The following is a 21,573-nucleotide window of genomic DNA, read 5'->3' as shown; positions in this document are numbered from 1 at the left end:
ATCTTGGTGATAAAATAGTTGCTTAGATTTATAAGAGTGTTATCTAAATTTTTGTACAGTCTGACAAAGACTCATTGGTAAAATAATTCGACGAAAGAAGCCAGAATGGTGAGAAGGTGCGAAAAGCTACAAGGCTTTAATCGATTAACGTAAACCGAGCGCATTAATTTCGTCAAGTTGGTGAAGCCTGAAGTTCACATGGAAATCCCATCAAAGCAGCAAGGAAAGTGCTTTACGAGAATGTATCCAGCGTTTTCAAATGGCACGAACGTCAGCCTTATTGAGTCATTGAGCCATATCAATTTCAAAGAGAGAGAAAGTGCGATCCACTTTTACACTCGATCTAGGAATAATATGTTTTGAACGTTTGCTCGTGTTTAGCCAAGTATACACATTCATTATAAAATTGTACACCATTAACCAGAGCACTTTCGCATTCCTAATGTTTCAATAGTTCCTGCTGCCAGTTCGGGCCACTGTTACTCTTCATTGTACTATTCCTTTTGCTTTGGTCAGTTTAGTTAAAAGGTGGGCAGCTATTGCGCAAACTGGCACATCAATTCAACTAGTATCCTTACCAATTGCATAATGACTTATAGTTCAAGGCTAAATCAATTTGTTCCTGTAACTGACTCCTGCCTTCGACACTGATTTTTTTACATTATTGCTTCTCAAATTTATCTTAGATATAACACTACAAATAGAGATTTGGACTTTTATATATAGATATTTTCATTCTTAACAATTATATTGGATATTCAGTATTATTGCCAAAGTTCAATAGCTTCCACCTTGCAGCACACGTAACGTTTATTTATAACGAATATCAAGAACATTCTTAGTGAATTCAAGATTGTTATCCAACGTTCATAACACTACAGGATTATGATAGAAACGTTAGAACCAATAAACGTGTAAAAACGTTTGAGAAGAACCAAAAACTCTAGAGTACCTCTCACAGCTTCAAATACACTTTATATATTCAAGGCTACCAAAACCAGAAAGTAAATTACAAGCTGCTAATGTAAATTCGAGACTGCAAACAGTTTTCTCTCGAAAATTCAGTGTTTTTGTAAAAACGGTAGATGAACGACCTTGAGATTAAAGTGTGCGAATTGTAGGATAAAATTCAAGGCAAATAGGCTTAGGAGAATGACAGAGAACGAATCGTTGTAATATGTATTATCTAGAAACAATAATACCATCAACCCGATGATGGTCAACGATGCAATTTACAGTTATATACATACATATATACACAAGACTGTGTATAAATGCAGAATAAGAAGCAACGTATCGTCAAGAAGAAATTCAAGAGAAAACAGGAGGTGAACATTATTGGGAAACTACGCAGAAACCGTGGATAAAACGTGTTTTCATGGTCATGGAACACGTGCTTGTAAAATGAGCTGCTACGTCACTCCACGATCTTGATAAATCCATCCAATTTAGCACGTGGACCTCTGCTCGCAGGATCCTTATAACATATTGCATAGACTTCGAGGGAGTCTTTCCCACAAAGTGGGAGGAAAGTTTGGACCGAAAATTTGAGAAGCTACTGCGAGTGAAATTGAAGGGAATCGAAGGGTGAAACACGAGCAATTTTGACGTATGAATCGAGCTAAGGAAATATACACACATTTTACAGCATACATATATATATATATATGTATAAATAATCTGAAACTCGAGGATTCATTGGAATCGTAGACTCATCACGAGGCAGTGTCAGTCGAATTTCGACCGAGAGAATAACTGCCATCCTCAGCGACACAATTTCAACGTATTTTTAGATTCTCTTTGCTCTTACTCTCTTTCTATCTATATCCTTCCTTCTCAACGACTGACAAATCTTTTTCTCAGACTTTCCTGTAACACGAGAAAATTCAAACAGTTTTAAAGATGAACGTAGTTTTTGTAAACGTGATTTGTTAAATATTGTCTAGATTTATTTGTGTATATATTTCTCAGTTTAATTTTTTAATTAAACCAGATAATTTTCATGTTCGATTTCTACCAAATCGATTTTTTAAATAGCAATGCAAATGTTATAAAGCGAGAATTTGTAAGTGCTTATAAATGTACGAAAAAAATTCACTGAAAATGTGAAAAATTGTCAACAGTTAATATTGATCCAGTTCACAGATATATGATTGTACAGTCACGCTTTAATATTGCTCTGTTGGTATGCACGGGGCGAATAAAAAGATTTTACGTAGATTAAATAACTGTTTGAATAGAGAGAGAGTTTTGTGCGTTCTAGTTGGATACCTTTATGTATATGAACTAATTGTGTAACTATGGTGGGTAAAAAATATGATTTGATTCAAATTAATTCTGTTTTGAATATTCATAATAAAATATTTCACTTAGCGTTAATAAATATTATTTGCATCGTATGCAGGTCAATTTAAATAAATTCAATTCAATTTTATACGATGAAATATTTGTTAAATTCAAGTAAAATATATTTTATCGTGCGATTATTCGATGTAAAATTGATTTAAGTCATTTTTTATTCATGTAAATTATTTGTCACGTTTTAAATTTCATGGCAAGATTTTCAACGTATTCTTTCAAAGGCTTTGGGTAGAAAGAACTTTTTGATCGCAGGTTATGCAAAGCTGGTGAAAAATCGATAAGGCTGCCTGCCTCGAGTGCCCTTCGCTATCACTCTTCTTTTAAATAAAGCTTTCAAACTGAGACAATAAATCCCTCCTCTCTTGCGACGCACTGGAGCAATAATCCTCGTAGCTTCGACTATACTTCTATACATTGTTCTACTATAAAGCTGCACTTTCTTCAATGACAAATATCACAAGAGTTTTTTCCATTTAAAAATAAATAAACGTGCTATGATTCTATTAATAGCATTTTTTATATTATATATTATAAAATATATATTTATTTTCTTGTATCTCTGAAATTCCACTCGAATATATCAGAATAATAATTTTAATTGGATTAGGAAAACACGAAAAATACAAAGATTGATTATCTTGAAGAAAATTCACGAAATTATTCAAGAATCGTCTATACAAAGATATATCATTATAATGATTTCGAGATTCGCAAGGTTCAATACGAGTTATATTAATATATCGCTCTGGAACTCGATTCGTGTCGACACGTTGACTTTTAAACCGATCTTTTGCCAGCCAGACGCCTGATTTCTCGAACAAAGCAATGACTGACTAAGCGGGTCATTGTCTCTCTCTCTCTCTCTCTCTCTCTCTACCGTTCTCCAAAAATAATGCATTCCACGAAAATAATTTTTATACCTCTCCACGAGACTCGAAGAAAATTAAACGCAATCGTAAAATTCGTAAATTCTTAACTCTACCGTTTGCAAAATATCTCATTTTAACAAATAAGTGTACAATACCCTTTACGCTCCTATACTTTCAATCGTTCAAACTTTTACAATATATTTCGAAATGTAGATGAAAAAACTAAAACCAGCAATAATTATTTAATTCCAACCTTATTATTGATATTTCTACTCGATGAATTTTTGTCAAGACTATTTTCCATTACAGCCACTAACGTGCATTCAACTCGGCTAAATTCTAATATTACTTTGCAGAAATATGCAGAGGATAAACCGCAGGCAGTCTGGAAAAGGCGAGCACATGAAAAGTTGACAAGATTCTCTCAGTCTAATAGGCTTTTAATCCGTCCCCTAGCTACCATTATTTATACTGTAAAGAAGATCAAAGTCCCCCTAGCACTCCCTGTTTTTTTTTCTAACAGCACATTGTATAAATAAGTTTCATCGAATTGAAAATTTATTCGCCGAGAAAATATGAAATACGTCAGTGAGACTCGCGGGGAAATCATTTTTTTGTCTTCTCGTATATACACGCTGCTCTTTAAAATCGCTCGATGCATTCTTTTTGCTATATAGATCTAAATTTATCAGTCGTCGCGTTCCATAAATTATTTCGCGTCTATTATATACGCGTTTTAGAATCAAAACTGAATTATACGCGACTTGCAGTTCGTAAATATAACTCGATCCCTTTTCAAACGCATTACGTCACGCAATATCTCAAATTTTGTTACTCGAGTAGGTCAATAAAACGGCGGAAGAAATTTGGACGCGAATTTCATTATGGAGCTTTGATGTATTCAAACGTTTACTGTATATGTGTGTGTGTGTGTGTGTGTAACAAATGGAGAATTCGAGGGAAAATTAATATCATTATTGAATATTTAAACAATTTGAATCGTTGGATAAAAAATTGAGCAGTAAACTCGAGTAATCGAATTTTTATTCGGGAACAAATTTGAGGTTTTGTTACAAAAACTGATTTAACTTATTTGAACACACTTTTGTAAAAAATGTAATCGAGTAATCTGACGAAATATCATTATGCGATCAATTTTATGAATTATTTACACGATGCGTGATAAATTATTGTTGATGTGGAGCACAAATTACTCTCAATTTACTTTGAATGCAATTTACCGATCCACGTATGTCCGTGGATGTGCGATATATCAGTCTTAATAAACTTGTTCGTTTTCTGTTCAGATCACTCCGAGTCTCGATTGATTTGCAAATTGCGCTTTTTTTCCTCGTGCCATTACCGCGAAGAGGCTGCTGCGAAACGTGAATTTCTGTGCAATAGGAAAATAAATATTGTATTGCATACGAAGTTCAGCTTCATCCTGTCGTATCTAATGAGAATTTAATTTTTAATTGAGATGAATTTCTGTTATTCCATCGAGGAAAATGTGGAACGTGAAATTCCAGCAGAAATATATATATATATATAACTACTGCCTGTGAAGTTCACACTGACTAAAAAATTGCCTAGTGAAAAAACTTGATTTTTAGTGGAATAATACAATTAACAACCGAAAAGAATGATCATCGAGTGTAAATCAGTAGCGAAAGTCTGTGATCGAATCAAGATCGATTTAAGAAGAATCGTTTCCGTGTATAAAGTACCTTTTCACCGGTGGATAATCGAGTGTCAAGATTGCGCAAGGTATATGACTATATTGCATAATAAAAAAAAGCTGAAGAGACGATGTGCCTGTATCACCGGTTAACTAATAGGTCGTTGCTTTTTGCAACGAACACCTTATAACCATATTACCGTAATACCAGTCTCATTTACTTCTCTGCCATCATGCTCCAGATAGTTGAACGAGTGCAGGATATTAGAAGAAAAAAGCCGAGAGAACTGGCAAATTTCGTCGATTACCACCTATTTCACTGGCGAAAGGATTTTCGTGGAAAAGCCTGCAATCATATCGATCCCTGCAGCCTCGTAACCATAAATAACAGCCAGCCAACGAGGTAAATTCGCAAAATCATTCGCAAATAATTTACACGTTCACGAGAAATAAAGATTAACGTTCTTAATTATTTTCAGGTAAACACAACGCGTGGTTTGGTAAGAGTCTCTACGAGAGCGAATCGAGCAGGATAAGAGGTGTATTTATAGGAGGAAAAACTGAGGATTTTTACGAGGAAGAGATTATGTACTCCAGGATCGAAGTTGGAGTGAATTCTGTATCAGAGTGACTAAGTGGAATTTCCCAGGAATTTCCTACGTAGATAAAAAGAATTTTTGTCCCTGAAGAAGAATACTTGGATCAATGGAGAAGTTAGAAAATGGATTAATAAGCATTTTCGCGTGTTTATTGGAGAACCACGTGATCGTCCATACTCCAAGGTCGAATTTTGGTGTAAGGTACCAAAAAGACGAGGATCGTCCAGTGGATGCAAATTTGTCATTGCGCTATTTCCTGCAATGGTCCAACGATCCACCGATATTATTTTGCAAGGATTTTTGGGCCACGAGGGGGAAGGACTGAAACTCCGCAAACTATGAATACAATCGTGCAACGTTGGACGTACGTTATTTGCAAGTGAGATTGGTCGTGATGGGAAATGGCTCAGAATTGGCACACACTGAAATGCAGCAGCATCGGAACGAAGAAGATATACTCGGTATTGTCCGGACCGTGTGGTTAATTCAGTAAGCGCAGGATTAATGAGGGATTTTGCGAAAGTGGATCAGCTGTTTCGTGTTTCGCTGCTGCCACGATTGTCCGAGCGTCCATCATTCTTATTCCTAAGGTTTGCGTTGGCGTCCTGCTTTCCACGGGTGCATCCGGTCCCCGTGGAGCACTCTGTAAACATAACGTGTGTGTCTATACACACACACACACACACACACATATGTATGTATATATGATTGTGCAGAGGACAGGAAATTCTGCAACGAGAGCATCGTCGATCGTCGCCAGACTTCGTTAATAATTCATCATTTTTTTCTTATCTCTGTAAAGCCGATAATCGAGCCAATGTTGCAAAAAACTTGCCAAAAGACGATTGTTCATACGCGTATCTCGAGTTGGAGAAAAAAGTACCTTCTGTTGATAAGTTAATTATGTTTTCTTTAAGTTAAATGTATAAGCAAAAGGTGTTCTCTCTTGCAGAGTGTTTTAAATTCACTTGAAATTTACTCGGTAGCTGAGATAAGTCATTTAAATGTTGCGATTCGACTAAATAAGTTTTGTAGTTTTGTACTTTGAGCAATTGTAAGGCGAACACTTGGTTTTAAGCAGATTCTTTGTTATGCGTTTAATTAGAAACTTATTTTTGTATGTAATTAGCGAATATTAATTTATTTTCCGGAAGTAACGCGATTGTACGGAAAGCCATTGTTATTATCGATCGAGACGGTTCCCGATTTGCTCGATAAACATTGATGTTACGGCCCATTAATTTTACCGGTGTAGACGCGGTAGGACGCAAACGAAATTTATTACGACTCAGTTTTGATATCGGTTAATATGTTATTTCTTGCCAGGAAAAACGAGAAAAGCTGCCGCGCAATTTTATCTCAATGTCAGAACGCGAGTTCCGACGATGTAACGCAATAATTGGCACCTTTTAATTTCAATCTTTCTCGTTGGAGAACCGGAGGAGCGTTTAACGAATTAGTCGAAGAAACGCGAGAATTTAGAAAAATTATGTAATATGGTTTTGCGGAGACGGGGCAGGCGCGAATAATCATCGCCATAATGGAACGACCTTTTTTTACGACTGTTTGGTGACTGAACGCGAAATTAGCCGATAATGCGGGGATTTTAACGGGAATCGAGTAAAATGTTCGAAAAGCAGGCGAGATAATTTTATGCTAAATTTCGAAACGCTTCGTCGAGTGATCGAAAATTTAATCGACAGAAATATTTGTATATCTGTGTGTGATTATTTCTGTATATTAATATAATAACGATTGCATAAATTATTACTGTTTTGTGGCGATGCTGCTACTTGATTAATATACTGCTTCATTCATTCTCAATTGAACGTTCTTCTAATTAAGTTATATGTATAGTGCAAACAAAAATTATTGAAAGGACTAAAAATTGTAGGAAATATTGATTTATTGGGAAAATGTTTTAAATTGCAAAGGTCACCTAGATTTTTTTAAATTGAATATCTTTTATTACACATTTTTTCATAAATTATCTCAGCAACTCTTCAAAACCTGCTTGAGATTTTCTCATTTTGTCCAGTCGTTAACGAGATATTTCAATTTTGAGTTTCCACGTAGTTGTGGGTTGTTGGAAGTAGCATGCGTGTCCACATCACGCACACACGCCTGGTCACTCTCACCTATACGTGTACATTCAAATTAAAATATATTATAAACTCGTGGATGAAATAAAAACCTAAAAATAGTATTTTAGAAAGCTCTTGAAACAAGCTACAAGAATATGCAATAAAACAATATAAAATCTGTTTAAAAAAACTCATGGTGACCTTAATATATGACCTTTATCACACTGCCCAAGGTCATACAAATATAGACACCTTACAAAATTTTTCAAGCACAATACTTTTCCCTCTGAAACATTTTTCCAAAAAATAAATATTTTACAAGATCTTTCATCGCTCCAGGACACTTATATTCCATGTGTACAAGACCAATAAAAAAAATCTCAACAAAAAAATACAATTAATTTATAAAAGTTCATCAGAAAATGAACAAAAATCCTCGTTCATTGCGAATGCGCTTACAAGTTAAGTGTTTTTTTGTTAAGAATGCACAATGTATGACAGAAAGTGATTAACCGCGTTCGCAGTGTGTCATCTGCTGATTTGCCAGTGATAAGGAAGTTTGTTTTATAGTTTTTACAAGCTATCTGCTTGGATGCGTCATGTCTTGTATTCAAAACAAATTCGAAAGTTTGACGCATGCACTTTTTATCGGTCCGGAAGGTAAAAGCGTGACACACGCGTGACTGCGCAAAAGACTCTTCCCAATTAGGGATCGAAAGCAATTAACAGTCCATATCCCTCTGTGACGAGCCAATTGAAATGACGAAACGCTTCGATCAACTTTTACTACTAAACACCACTGAACCTATCAACAGGTTCCAATATCGCTTTTTAAAATCCCCTTCGAAAAACATTTAATTTATATACATATATATAATCCCCCCCCCCCTTCACCTGCAAATGTTTACAAAATTTAAACCGCGAACAAGCGAGAAAAATCAATGTAAAGATATCAAAGCGTAAAATTGCGAAGCGCGAGGAGGATTTTTATAGTTAATTCATTGAGCGATAAGCAAATAGAAAAATGTGCAATTATTGTCAATGCATTATCGGTGTTGTTCTCGGGAACGTTATGTAAGCAATTAATAAAACGTATTACATTAAGCATTGGATCACTCTTACTCAATTAATCGAGTTAGTTTACTTGTTACACGTAGTACACATATATATGTATATATGTACACCAATAATCTTACTGTTTGTACAGTGTTAAGCGAGTTAAGTCGTAATACTTTCATCAAAGGTCCACGTAACGATTTTGTCGCGAAAGTAAGCAGAAGTTTGTGCAAAATTTCTTCGCTCAACTGCACCGAGTGTGACTCGTTCGTCTGGATTGCCCTGCTTCGCTATTATCAAGACACTTTTGCTACCGACTGTACCGCAAACTAATTTTTCAATTCCGATTAACTCCGATGAAAATGTAAGCGTTTGACAATCTCGGAACTACGCGACCTTTGACGATCGAGCAGTGGTCGAATCGCAGGAATTTTATTGCTTCGCCAATTGGATCGAAGGAATAATAAAAGTTGTGTGCCTCGAGTTGGGTGTCAATGTCGTCGAGTGATCTCTGCAAAGTGGTACATGTACATTTGGTCGCGCTTATGTGGATATGGATTATGCAAGAGTCTAGTCGATCGCACTGTTTATTACGCGTTTGTTCTCCTTGAAAATCCTTGTTTACGCGTCATTGATCTAAGCGAGAGACGCCATCGTTACGACGTCTTCCCACCAGGAGCTGCTTTCGTTTCGTGCCACTCTGGTCTTTTATGGTGATCGATAAAAAAGGGCAAAAAATCAATTGGTTCGTGCAAACATCTCAATCAGCGTTTGTAACAAGGAGTATAAGTGTGAATGAATGAGTTTCTTCGAGAAATAGTGATTTTTACTGCAAAATGGAATCTTCCCACCAGGAGTTAGTTTCATTTCGTACTACTGATCTATTATGGATCACTGTAAAAAAGAGCAAAAAATCTCAATCGGTTCGTACAAACATCTTAATGAGTAGTATAATAATTAAAATAGGAATAACTGCAAGTAAATGAACTTCTTCAAGAAGTAGTAATATTTTATGCAAAATGGAAAATTGTGGAGATTATTAGGAATTTTATAAGGAAATTTGTTTATTGTAAAACAATTGAAAGCACGTTTATGTAATAATAAAAATATTAGGAAATAATTGAAGAACGATCAAGATTCGAGATAGATGAGAGTATTTTTTTTATATTTTTGCGCGGAAAAATAACGTTCGCTCGTGACCGATTTCCTTCGTAATTCCGACGTAACTTTTGCATCGAGTGACCGGCGCGTCGACACCGGTTACGTAAGAGTCGGTAAGAGCCGATCAGGAAGAACAATTAGAAAGCTGCACGGAGGCGTTCGGTCGCATAAACGCTTATGCGATTCGATCCCCCCCCCCCCCTCGTCTCGCACCGTTATCCCCGCACCCCCTCCTTTCTCACCAAGGACCACTTTCACGCGATAGATACGGCCCTGCGTCACGCTGGCCAATCCCTGCACGTTCTAACAGTAAATGAAAAAAAATTAATTACTTATGACAAAAAGAAAGAATATTTTTAAGCACCAATCCATTCAAGACGCTAATTAAGAAATTCATTGGTTAAGAAAATAACAAAGTGTCTCACCGAAACTTGTTGCAAAACTAAAGTTCCTCTTGACTAATAAACCAAAACGGTAAACAAGAAGAATGACGGAGTAGTGTTGTAGTTTTTAGAGCGAGACTTTGATCAGTGATGGGCTTAATTCGTGGGAATAAATTTAATACAAGTTTTATTTTATAGTTTATTAATAGTGTAATTAATTAAAATATTCTAATTCTATTGTAAATTTAAGAGAAATAAAGAAAATTCATACTTATGATATATTTATTGCACTTTTCACACAAAATGTTGAGTGCCCTCATATACAATTATCGAGTATCGGAGAAATTGACTAACTACGGCCCTGGACTTGTCTGGCCCCTGTAAAACTTTTCTTTCTCCTACTCTCACTTCGCCAGGGCGATCCTTGCGCACTTGGTTGTAGTTTCAGTGCCGAAGCAAGTCTGGACCACGTAGCAGCTACCTTTCCTGCAGCACTCGAAGGTCTCTTCTGCTTTTTCTCATCCCTCTTCCACCCTCGTGCAATATTCAAAAACCTCGCAAATTCCCTCTAAAAATCAAACAGTCCTATCCCCTTGTTAAACGATCATGCATTGTAAACTTTGACCAATGATGCAATACAAAAATAAAAAATTCTAAATCTTAAACTCCATTTAATTCGTCACAATTTTGTAAGCCGATAAGACTAAATATTTATCTTGTTAAATTGCTGATAATTTTAACAAATTATTCGAGCAAACATCCAAGGTATCCTTGTGCTCGAGAGTAAAAGTTCTTTGCTGATTAGAGTCTCACAGTGCACAATACCTCTTTCACGATATCCACTACTGGTGTCTTTCGGAGACTCTCTGTTCTCACTGTGTGGACCACAGTGGTACCATTTCCTCTTAGCTTCAGTAACGAAGAGAGTCTGGACCAAGACAGTGGTGTCTCTTAGTCCTCCCAAATCTTCCATCCAGCCACATTCCATCCTGATAATTTCCTCCTTATCGAAGCCATTCAGTGAAAGCACGAAAAGTAAAAGTTCACCAGTGCCACAAAGTTTCGTGCCACTTTGTGATAAGTACACAATGTGATACAACAAAATCATCCCAATTTTCTGTCCTCATCGATCTCATCCAAGTTGAGTCCTCTGCGTGGCGAACCTTCTTCTTTGCTTCTGGGATCCTCGCTGATCGTGCAATAACGCGGAAGCAAAGCGACAATGTTGCATCGCGCTTCATTGTAACGTGTATGATCGCACAAGTTGGGAAAGTCAGAACGTAACAGTTTCGTGATCGAGAAATGGCATACGTGGTGAATTTCGATGAGAACCTTACGAGGGTGAGTTATAACTGTAACAAAATTCATTTTCTAAATTATAGGTTGTTTTTAGGCTTTGTGTGGTGGATTTTATTGTTCAAAGTGAATATAACGGGTGTACTGGTAAAAGTGTAGTGGAGTGTGAAGGTAGAAACTCATTTATCTCTGTATAGATAAGAGATATCGATTTTTGTCAAGGTATCTTTTAGAAGCTTCTGATTATTTGAATTCTCAGAGTTTATGAGGAAAAAATTGATACCTTTCGTAGTTTTCGAGTTTACTGAGTTTTTATATACGTGTGTTCTGCTGGTTGACTTTAAGTAGTACAAGTATATACTTGGTTGGGAAATAATTATATTTTATTCACTTACCTTAACCATATACATAAACAAAGATATTAATGTAAAATACAATTCTATTTCTATATCCCTAAAAAAAACAGATTTTCAAACAAGAATTTTTTCATCGAAAAAACTCTAAATGGCACTCTACATCAAGTTTGTCGAAAATCGAACACGAAGAATGTTGATTTTCTCAAGTATTCTAAAAGAAATAACGAGTTATATAAGCAATTGAAGTAACAAAGTCCCAATTCGCGTTTATACTGTGTTTACGCATACTGGGACGACCAAGCGTGTCGTTTGAGGGTTAATAAAACATTCCGATACTGAAAATAAATTTCTATTCCACGCAGCGGAGTGTTTCGTAATGGGAAAAACTCGAATAAAGGCGTTTGCTCGATGAAAAGAAATTTCTCATCGATACTCGTGTTTATTAAAGCGACGATTTGCAGAGAGGAAGGGCCCAATTTATTACCGCATTTGCCATGCAAATGGTGCAATGATCGCGAACGATTAGCATGATAATGCACGCGGCTGTGAAAAACATCGAATGACCCGAGCTTGACCCGTCTTTCCGTCTCTCGTTCACTCAAGTGACGCTAAATAAACATCAGTCCCTGTCACATACACACACACATATATACATCCAAGAAAACATTAAATTTCTTTGCTCAAAATTAACCTTAAATCTAGAAATTACCCTACATTTTAAATAATCCCATTTCTAAAGGGATGGTACCGTGGTACAGTCCGTTCAAAAATTAATAGCGAAATAAAAAATATAGTCTCGTATTTGACAAATGCTAATTATGCTGAATTTTATAAATACACTCCAAATAAATATTCAGCAGGATAATATGTTTCTTGTATCGAGTAATTTGATCCGGGGTTAACTGGCCCATAAGCGAGCCTGACACCAATAATAAACAGCCAATCAGGGTTCGTAAAGGAAATTGGATTATTCTCGCGTTTCAATTTTTCTTAGAAGAGCTGAAACTGTACTTACAAAATGGTTTGTCTTGAGTAATAGAACCTTCAAGTTTTTAATTTCCAGTCTTCGGGAACGCTTGATTTATGGCAAATTATTAAGAAAGATGGATAATCCTTTCCTTGCCTCGGGCGATTTAATTAAATTTTTAAAACATTATATTGCACGAGTCATAGTAAAATTACAATTTTTTATACGCAGTAAAATGTCCATGCGTGCTGTTTATCATCGTGAAAACGGGTCACGCTTGCATGAGATTCCACGCGGAAAAGATGATCCGCGATATTGTGATTGAGTAAAATTTGCAAAGCTGTGCGAGCTCCCCCACCATTAATCGAGATCTGATTGTCCCGTTAAAATATATTCCTTCGGCAATTCTCACGTAAGCTTTTGAGATGGGTGTATCATCCAGAACGTAAGAGTGACGACTGGTTGTATAAAAATGCGTGATCAAAAGTGAAAGCTGAGATTGAAATTTCCAGCAAAACTGTTATAATGATCGATTCGTTACGATCGATTCCAAGTTTTGTCCGAAGTCGATGGAATTAGCTTCTTACTCCGCTTTTCTTCATTCGACAAAATCATCCGAACGAGCCACTCGTTCTAGGCTCGTCGACTCGCTGCTATAAAAAACAGGGCTCCTCGAACGCTTTTATCCTCGCAGTAGTCTTCAAGATGGACAGTCGGACAAACGGAGATTTTTTTTTCAGTTGAACTGCAAAAAAATTTATAATAAAATTACAGAGCGACAGTAGAAGAAATCAAAACTCTAAAAATAACTCGTTTCGATCAAGATCGCTGTTTCGACAATTATAATCGCAATTTGCGTCAACGCGTTGTCGTTAACCAACAAAAATGAGAAACGGATGAATAAAATTATCATTGGAAAACTTATCGAGGTTATCGCGAAAGAAGTAGCTTTTTCTTATTTGTATAGATTTACGTGTATAGTTGGAGAGTAAACACGTGTCGAGATAAAAGAAGAGGATGCGAGATTAAGGGGGTGAGGGGGGAGGGAAGGGGGGTAATAAAGCAAAAGCAATTACCGTACATCCAGACGCCGAATTATAACGTAGGTGCAGAGACGCAGCCACAAATTGCAGGCTGATTTTTCTCAATTTTCTCTGCCGTGCCACGATTCTCCAGTGCATAATTGCACGCGATAATCAGTGACAACGCGTGTACAATTTTAATTCCAAGAAGCGAGAGAGATTGCGCGCTGTTATTATTATCACGAGTGCAATAATACAATGCAGACTACTGGGCGACCCGAAACAATAAACAGAAGACGAGGACGAATACATTATATCCCTCAGCCTGTTAATCGAATCGCCAAAAAAATCATCGTTCGCTGTGTGCAGTTGACATTGACCCAAAGTCAACCTGAAAATAAACTTTAATTAGGATTTTAACGTCTGACCCGAAACCCACTTACTCTCCTCGCGCCTGCCCAATGTATTTTCCGTGCATACGAGGGAACAGCTGGGAGTTGAGAAATTTTCCTGAAAATTGCTGCATGAATATTTACCGTTCGTCGTAATTAATTTGATCGTGAGAAATGGACGTAAACAGGATGCGATGGTTAATTGATTATCGTGTAAATTAATTGAGGGGAGTGGGATGCTAATTATTTATCTTCTATATATATAGAGAGAGAGATAGCACTGGCTCGGTGTAATCAAGGACAGTTTTGGGCAGTTTGAAGAGACAATGAGACAGACACCTGATAGACGAGATTAGAAATCGTCGTTGAGTATGACGAATGATGTTGAGGAACGAGGCAGTTTTATCTCGCGCATCTCTCCAATCTAGTCTTCTTCGCTGTCCAAACAAAGAGCCGTCCAAGAAAACGGTTTCAACGCCACGTCAGCGGGAAAACGGGTCTTTCGAACCTTCGTAAATCGCGCACCGAAACTAATTTTAATTCTCGTCTCCTCGGATATTCGATGTTTCTCTCTGAATACTAACGCGCCAAATAACAAAAACTATCCTTTTCGATCCCTCCCGGCCATATTTTTAGAGCGCTCAGACTTTGCGTCTTGTTTCTCCCAGGAATCCCCCCCCCCCTCCTTCCCCCAAGCTACTCTCCTAATCCTTCGCTTTTTCTATACGTAACGGTTTTTGAATCTTTCACGAACAATTATACGAATGGCTGTTATTAATGCTTTCTGATAAAAACAGTGTACATTAACCTGGTTGTAACAACAAACTCGTTTATGAGAGAAAGCTATATTTATACATATTGCACACATACTTATTTCTTTGTACACATTCAATGACAAAATTTTAGCAAATTTTGTGTACTGTATATTGTATATAGATAGAAAAGAAATTTTATGAGAAAACAGTAAATTGTTCAAACTTCCATGTTGCAAATTGATTCGAGTGGTACACCCTGTACGACTTGTATAAGCAAACTTTTTTCCTGATGGATTGGACTCTGTGTAACCTCTCGTCGTCAAAGATTACACTTTTTCAAACGTAAATCTAAAATAAGAAAAATGTCTGTTCGTCGACAGGCTTCTCACTGGGTAGTTTTAAGTGGAAGAGATTTACCGGCGGCACCGCGCGATTCGTTAATGTCTCGAATGATGGAGAGCCTCTTTTACCATTATAGCTTTTTATTCATCGATTGGACCAAGAATTTGCGATGATGTACGACGTAGTAAACGCAAATAGTAACCCATTCAATGATTCCAACAATCTTTCCTTTCAATGGGAGAAGTATCTTTGGTTGAAAATAGTAGAACGATCGACCACTCGTAAACCTCGTTCGAGAAACACACTTAAAGTTCGTAAAACAAAATAGTTTACTGCAGTGCAGAATCCACATACTCGGTTTTCTCCGTATAATTCGAGGATTGTTCGCAAAAAAATTAACAGCTACAAAGTTCTTGGCCGAAGATTTCGCATTTTTTGCCCATTTTTTCTACTTATTTTTTCCCGAGTTCTCGCGTTATCAATATATACATATATGTATATATACAGTCGTTGGACCTGGGAGGATATACAGTTAGACGCCGTACGGAAATTAGCTTGATTAATCGTCGAAAGTTCCCATATATATATATATATATATAATGTAACGTTGGAGGGAAAAAAATGTCAACGCGCAAACGTTAAAGAAATGATGCAGGTGTGTTGAAATTTCGAAAAGCGCGGGTACAAGGCGCGTGCTAACTCACGCGTGACGTCAACATTTTGCGCGCCAAAAGATTTTTGGCGCGCCGTGTACCCGCAGCTTGGTAAAAAAAATTTTGCGCGCATAAAAGTATCATGTATATACTATAATATACAGCTAGGAGATTTCTGTCTGGTATTTTGAGCAATTAGGAAAATACGAGTATTAGGTACTTTGCATACAAGCGCTTAATTGAACGTTTTCACGCTAGGAGCGGAAAAATCGGTATGCGGAACTTTTGAAGCGATTCAGCGCACACTGGCCACTCCTGATATTCGAGGTAAAATCCAAGAAAATGCGCGGAATGTTTTCCGTTCTATTAAAGTTAACGCGCAATTTTGTCAAGTTCTCCCTACGACGCTCGCGCCGATAACATTTGCGTCGCCGTCTCGTATGGAGAGCGAGTGTCCCACAAACGAGCGTGGCAGCTGGCGAAAATAAGAGCGAGTTAATGACTTTTCAAATTTACGCAAAATCCGTGGAGGGACGCAAAAGCAACGATGACGAAGTCGAGCTAAAAATTTGTCTGCTTACGACCCACTAAAACAAGCGTCCGATCCTTCGTATTACATGTTTTCTGCTCGATCTGGGTTAAGTGCTTCTTCTAAACAGAAAAATTCCCAGTATACAAACGCAAACTCGATAATCCTCGCGTTGTATACAAGAGCGGTGATCGCTGCGCGATTCTATTTAAATTCTCACTCTACTGGGAAAGCTTTTTGTATCGTGTTTACCACTGCCCTCGATCACCGTCAAAAATCAACGAGTTCGTTGAATTACAACCGTTGGACTTTTCACGCATTTCTTACAAAAGTATAAATCAGGGGGAATATAGTAAATTTTCATCGTTCAGTCCAGTTTCTTCACTCGGGGCATTCGTGGGATATTTTGCCTTAGGGTTAGGAAAGTTTGAGGCTGCTATCGATGGACGAGCGAGTCGAAAGGTCTCGCGCGTCGGTTTGGGAATAATTTCCAGAGGCGTAGGTATATGGTAAAGGGGGAGGGGGGATAGAAATTAAGTGGTCGAAGTTTAAAAGCGAATCGTACTAGTTTTTACGTCCCACTGACCCAGATTGGCGATAAAGGAATCGAAGAGGGTCCACCGAAAAAGAAATTCGGTCACGTAAATAACGGGGACCTGCTGTGGGGCTCGTGTATGGGACGTAGTTTCATTAGGGACTGATCGAAGAAGACTGGGTGGGGATCGGAAAGAAAGCATTGGAGAGAAAAGTGCCCGGGTTCCCCCTGACGACGGCCAAACGACGCCGTCACGTTGCGCCCAATGTCGAGTTGTCAGCGATTATTGCCCGTTAACGGGACCTGCACGCGGAGGAGGACGACGATGATTTCTCCAGGAGCCGATCAACCGCCACGCGAAGGTGACTCTTCAGTTCAGTTCCGTTCCGGGCAGAGCGCGATCCACCACGTTTTTTCCTTCCTTTATTTACTCGCTCAAACTCTGCTCGTCTCTTTACTCATTCTTCACGAACCCTGGTGCAGCGAGTAATTAATCGAAAACAGTGATCCACGGTTCTTCCGTAATCTTCAGTTTATATTTTTAATCCATTAATGTTACAAATCTGTATCACGCTGCACTCGAGCTCCCTAGAAAGAGTGCTGTCTACCATGTGTTTTTCTGTTGTTTAATTATTCACTCATTTACTGCTTTGTTAACTTTTAATTAATCTCAGTGTATTCATTATTTAGACTGTGATTCATTGTTCTCCCGCAATCCTCATAGTTTCACAAAAACTACATATAACGCTGCACTCGAATCCCTTAGAAAATTGGAACCCGCTGGCGTTTCCGGTTGATGCGTGACTCAGCGATCCCCTTCAACTCGAATATATTCTTATTCAAAGCATTTCAGAATATTCCTCGTTCCATTCGCTTCCACTTTTACAGCGTCGTTCCAAAGTCTGCAGCATTAACCGAGACCGAATATCGATTTGCATGATCATAGATCGAGTTTTTTTCTTCACGGGTGAATTTCAAGAGATTTTCGTGAGCAAATGAATGCTCAAGTCAAATACAATCTTGCGGAGAGTGTATACCGAGTAGTTAGAACGTACTGAGAGACAGCGGGAGTGTCAGGACGAGTACGTGACGCGAAGGCCAAACGTATTGTTAATTTTTACACCAATCGCCGGTTCTCCTAAAGCCCACTGACGCAACAAACCTGCTTCCTCTCGTGACTTTTTTCTCCATTTTTCCCGAAATTTTTCAACAACCTCTATAAATATTCACCGACTGAAATGTAGCATCAACGCGTGTCCATAGGTTCTCTAGCATACATACACACATTTATAAGAGGAAGGTGTAATTTCGTCAAGAATAATTAACGTAAAATTGCAGAAAAAATCTAATTGCAAATTCGATGACGAATACATACCGTTTTCTTATTCCTTTAACGGATATTTCCAGAAGTTTCCACGTCAATTACACAAAACTGTGCAAACAGCAAACATATTAAAGATTCCGTGATTTTCGATACTTCCGGAAACGGATGTTTGAGCCAATCAGTGCTGAGTTGAACAGATCAACAATAATTTCGTCATACACCGACACTGCAGGTCGATGCCTGTACTGCGACTGAATCGAAAGTCACGTTGCAGATAAAGTGCAGGGGAAGCGGCTGCTCTCATTAGTCTGCGTTTTGCGTTTTCTACTCTGTGGTTGCCTGTGAAAAAGAACGTAGTTATATTTCTTGATAAAATTGGTAAATAATAGCAGGGACTCGAATCGAACAACTCCCTGATATTTCCACGCGACTCGATCCAGCGAACATAATCTCTCAGGCTATTTGACAATTGACGGATCAATTTATCGCGACAAGCTGGTACAGCTTTGAATGCTTCGACGTTGAATTTGCACGAATGTTGTTGCTACTTAACAAAAGTCGGAGAAATATGCAGAAATCTCAAGGCTAGAGGTAAGCCGGGGAGGGCAAATTGCAGAGTGATCGTAATTTTGCTGATTGCGCTGAAATCTCACCCGCGAGAAGGAAGCACATAGTGTCATTAACGTAGTGAGAAGCGGACTTGCAGCGGGGCGCACGTAACGAAGGTCGTCCAACCGAGCAAAACTCCTGGAAAATTATCATAACAATTCGCTTACTCGAATCTTCTCAAATTTCTACCTCACAATAGCAAATTCTTTCGTAAACTTGTTGAAATTGCCAGAATTTAATTTGCCATCTTGAGCAAACCAGATATATACGAGTACTCTGTTCTTATACGAGGAAATAAATTCAGAGCTATTTGAAAATTTATTGTGGAGGCAAGACTATGTAAAAGCTTTTTATCTATGATAAGCGTTATCGAACGGGGTTGCAAGTACCTTTTACAGATTAATGCGGGATCAATAAGACTGCTTCGTTTTCCTAGTAAATAATTAATAATAATAGGCCGAAACTTTATTTCTAGTAAAAGAGCAGTATCTCATATACACACTGGTGGAATTATATGGAATCGATAAGTTTGTGGTTCGAAGGTGAGAGGGAAATTCGAAGTGTTGAATTTTCCAAGAAAGAGATAAAGGGACGAGACGGGGCAACGTGAACGTACGTCATGAGAAGACTGTAGAATTTTTTGAACACCCAAAGTGGGGGAATTTTAAATATTTAACTTGTAATGGTGGGGACGCTTACCATCTTCCTCCCGGTGCTGTAACTCTCACCTCATTGCATCGCCAACCTTCACAGTACAAAACTTCTTTCTTTCAAGTAGATGCAAATGTCGTGACAACTTGAAATTTTAAATCGTTCCACCTAGAATTCCAATTTCACATACAGGACGTTGAACAAGAGCAATTTCTTCAATTCTCCAAGCTGCTTTTTCCAATCTCTGAAGTACATTTATTAATTTCAGTCGTCCTACAACAAAAACTAAAAACTACTTCCACCTAAACAACAGTGACTTTTACCTGTTAATTCAACCAACCAGTTTTAATGATCTTACGCCATCGTCTAGACTTTTTTTTGAGTGGATCGGTAGTCGATTGTGATTGTTCTGTTTTTCGCTGCGAATGATACTGGACTGAAACGGTGATTTGTGCATGCGATAAAGTGAATAACAGTTTTTTTAGAGGTTAGGTTAATTGGGAATCGCGTGTGGTACGGCACAATTTCTGGCAGCAAGCGTATGAGCCGTTTGTCCGTTGAGTAGCAATTCAAATCGATTCAACACGGGTTCCGTATTGTCCAACGTAAGTTTATAAATCATGATTGGAGAATTTTAAAAGAGGTGCGCGCATGCGTAGAAATTGAAAAATTTTCCGTTGGTAGTGTTGGTACCACTGAGCAAAATCGAAAATCGTAATTTGAGAGTTGGTAGTGGAGGAGGGAATATTTGATGGAGAAGTAAACATGACTTTTTTGTTACAGCTGCTCTTGGAGCATCGATCGAAAGATGAGGTAGGAGCGTTGGTGGGCGCCGAAACTCATGGCGCAACACCATTGGTAATGGCTTGTCGAAATGGGCATTACGACGTGGCTGAATACCTCATCGAAAAATGTGGGGCGGACGTCGAACAACCCGGATCAGGTAAGAGAAAAATTCTCGAAGGACTTTCTCGTGGTCACTTCCCATTAAGATGCAATAATAGCTCGAAATTTAATGACTACTCATTCTCGTACATACGCTATCTATTATATATATGTATAAATGTATTAGACACAACTGTTATATATTAGTAAATTCTCCCATTAAAAGCTCGATTCAATGCCTCTAACCATATAGATTTTTGATGGAAAGCAATTATTGTAAACACTGCTATTATTATTATTATTACGTTCAACGTTAATTAGACTCGATTGTTTTTAGTGGTTTTCGATGGAGAGACGATAGAAGGTGCACCACCTCTTTGGTGTGCAGCAGCAGCGGGTCATTTGGCATTGGTGAAACTTTTGGTAAGAAGAGGCGCCATAGTAAATTCGACGACCAAAACAAACTCAACTCCCCTTCGTGCTGCCTGCTTCGATGGCCATTACGATATTGTCAAGTTTCTCGTGCAATACGGCGCAGGTATAATATAGAAATTTACAAAGCAAAAAATATTTTTTGAACGAAGCAATTTTCAGACATCGAAATGGCGAATCGACACGGCCACACGTGCTTGATGATCGCCTGCTACAGGGGCCACATTCGAATAGCCAAATATCTGCTTTTTTTGAAAGCGGATGCCAACCGAAAATCCATAAAAGGAAACACAGCTTTGCATGATTGCGCGGAGAGCGGATTTTTAGAGGTGTTGAAGCTTCTGATAGAGCACGGTGCTCGAATGGACGTCGATTGCTTTGGGATGACTCCGCTCTTGGCTGCTGCAGTCACAGGTAAGAAAATAAAGCAACGCGAGGATAATAGGCCGAGTGCTGAATTCTGGGATTTCCCCACAGGAAACACTTGCATCGTTGAATACCTAATAGGAATGCCCCACCTTGTGAGCAGGCAGGAGCGAATAGATGCGTTGGAACTCTTAGGGGCAACTTACGTCGATAAAAAAAGGGACATGATAGGTGCTCTGGAGTTTTGGAAACGAGCGATGGACGAGAG

General features: G+C 38.1%; 1 protein-coding gene across 4 annotated transcripts in view; it reads left to right on the top strand.

The window, feature by feature from the left end:
* Window positions 1-21,573, top strand: part of LOC136783136 (protein fem-1 homolog CG6966) — a 32,051-nt gene that overhangs the window by 5,556 nt on the left and 4,922 nt on the right. Inside the window, exons 1-6 of one of the 4 annotated variants that reach the window (XM_066743016.1) lie at window positions 3,619-5,311; window positions 5,388-9,570; window positions 20,406-20,565; window positions 20,845-21,045; window positions 21,102-21,353; window positions 21,417-21,573. In XM_066743016.1, coding sequence (XP_066599113.1) covers window positions 9,484-9,570; window positions 20,406-20,565; window positions 20,845-21,045; window positions 21,102-21,353; window positions 21,417-21,573 — 857 coding nt within the window. In that variant the 5' untranslated portion in view covers window positions 3,619-5,311; window positions 5,388-9,483. Of the gene's footprint in view, window positions 1-3,618; window positions 5,312-5,387; window positions 9,571-10,525; window positions 11,533-20,087; window positions 20,228-20,405; window positions 20,566-20,844; window positions 21,046-21,101; window positions 21,354-21,416 lie in introns of those variants that run through there. The other 3 variants (XM_066743017.1, XM_066743018.1, XM_066743015.1) reach the window with 3 other exon arrangements.

This window comes from Prorops nasuta, unplaced genomic scaffold, assembly GCF_024137725.1.
Source record: "Prorops nasuta isolate Cenicafe-Biocafe unplaced genomic scaffold, Cenicafe_Pnas_1.2 PNAS00032, whole genome shotgun sequence".
Lineage (NCBI taxonomy): Eukaryota > Metazoa > Arthropoda > Insecta > Hymenoptera > Bethylidae > Prorops > Prorops nasuta.
This window is presented reverse-complemented; position numbering and strand designations above follow the sequence as displayed.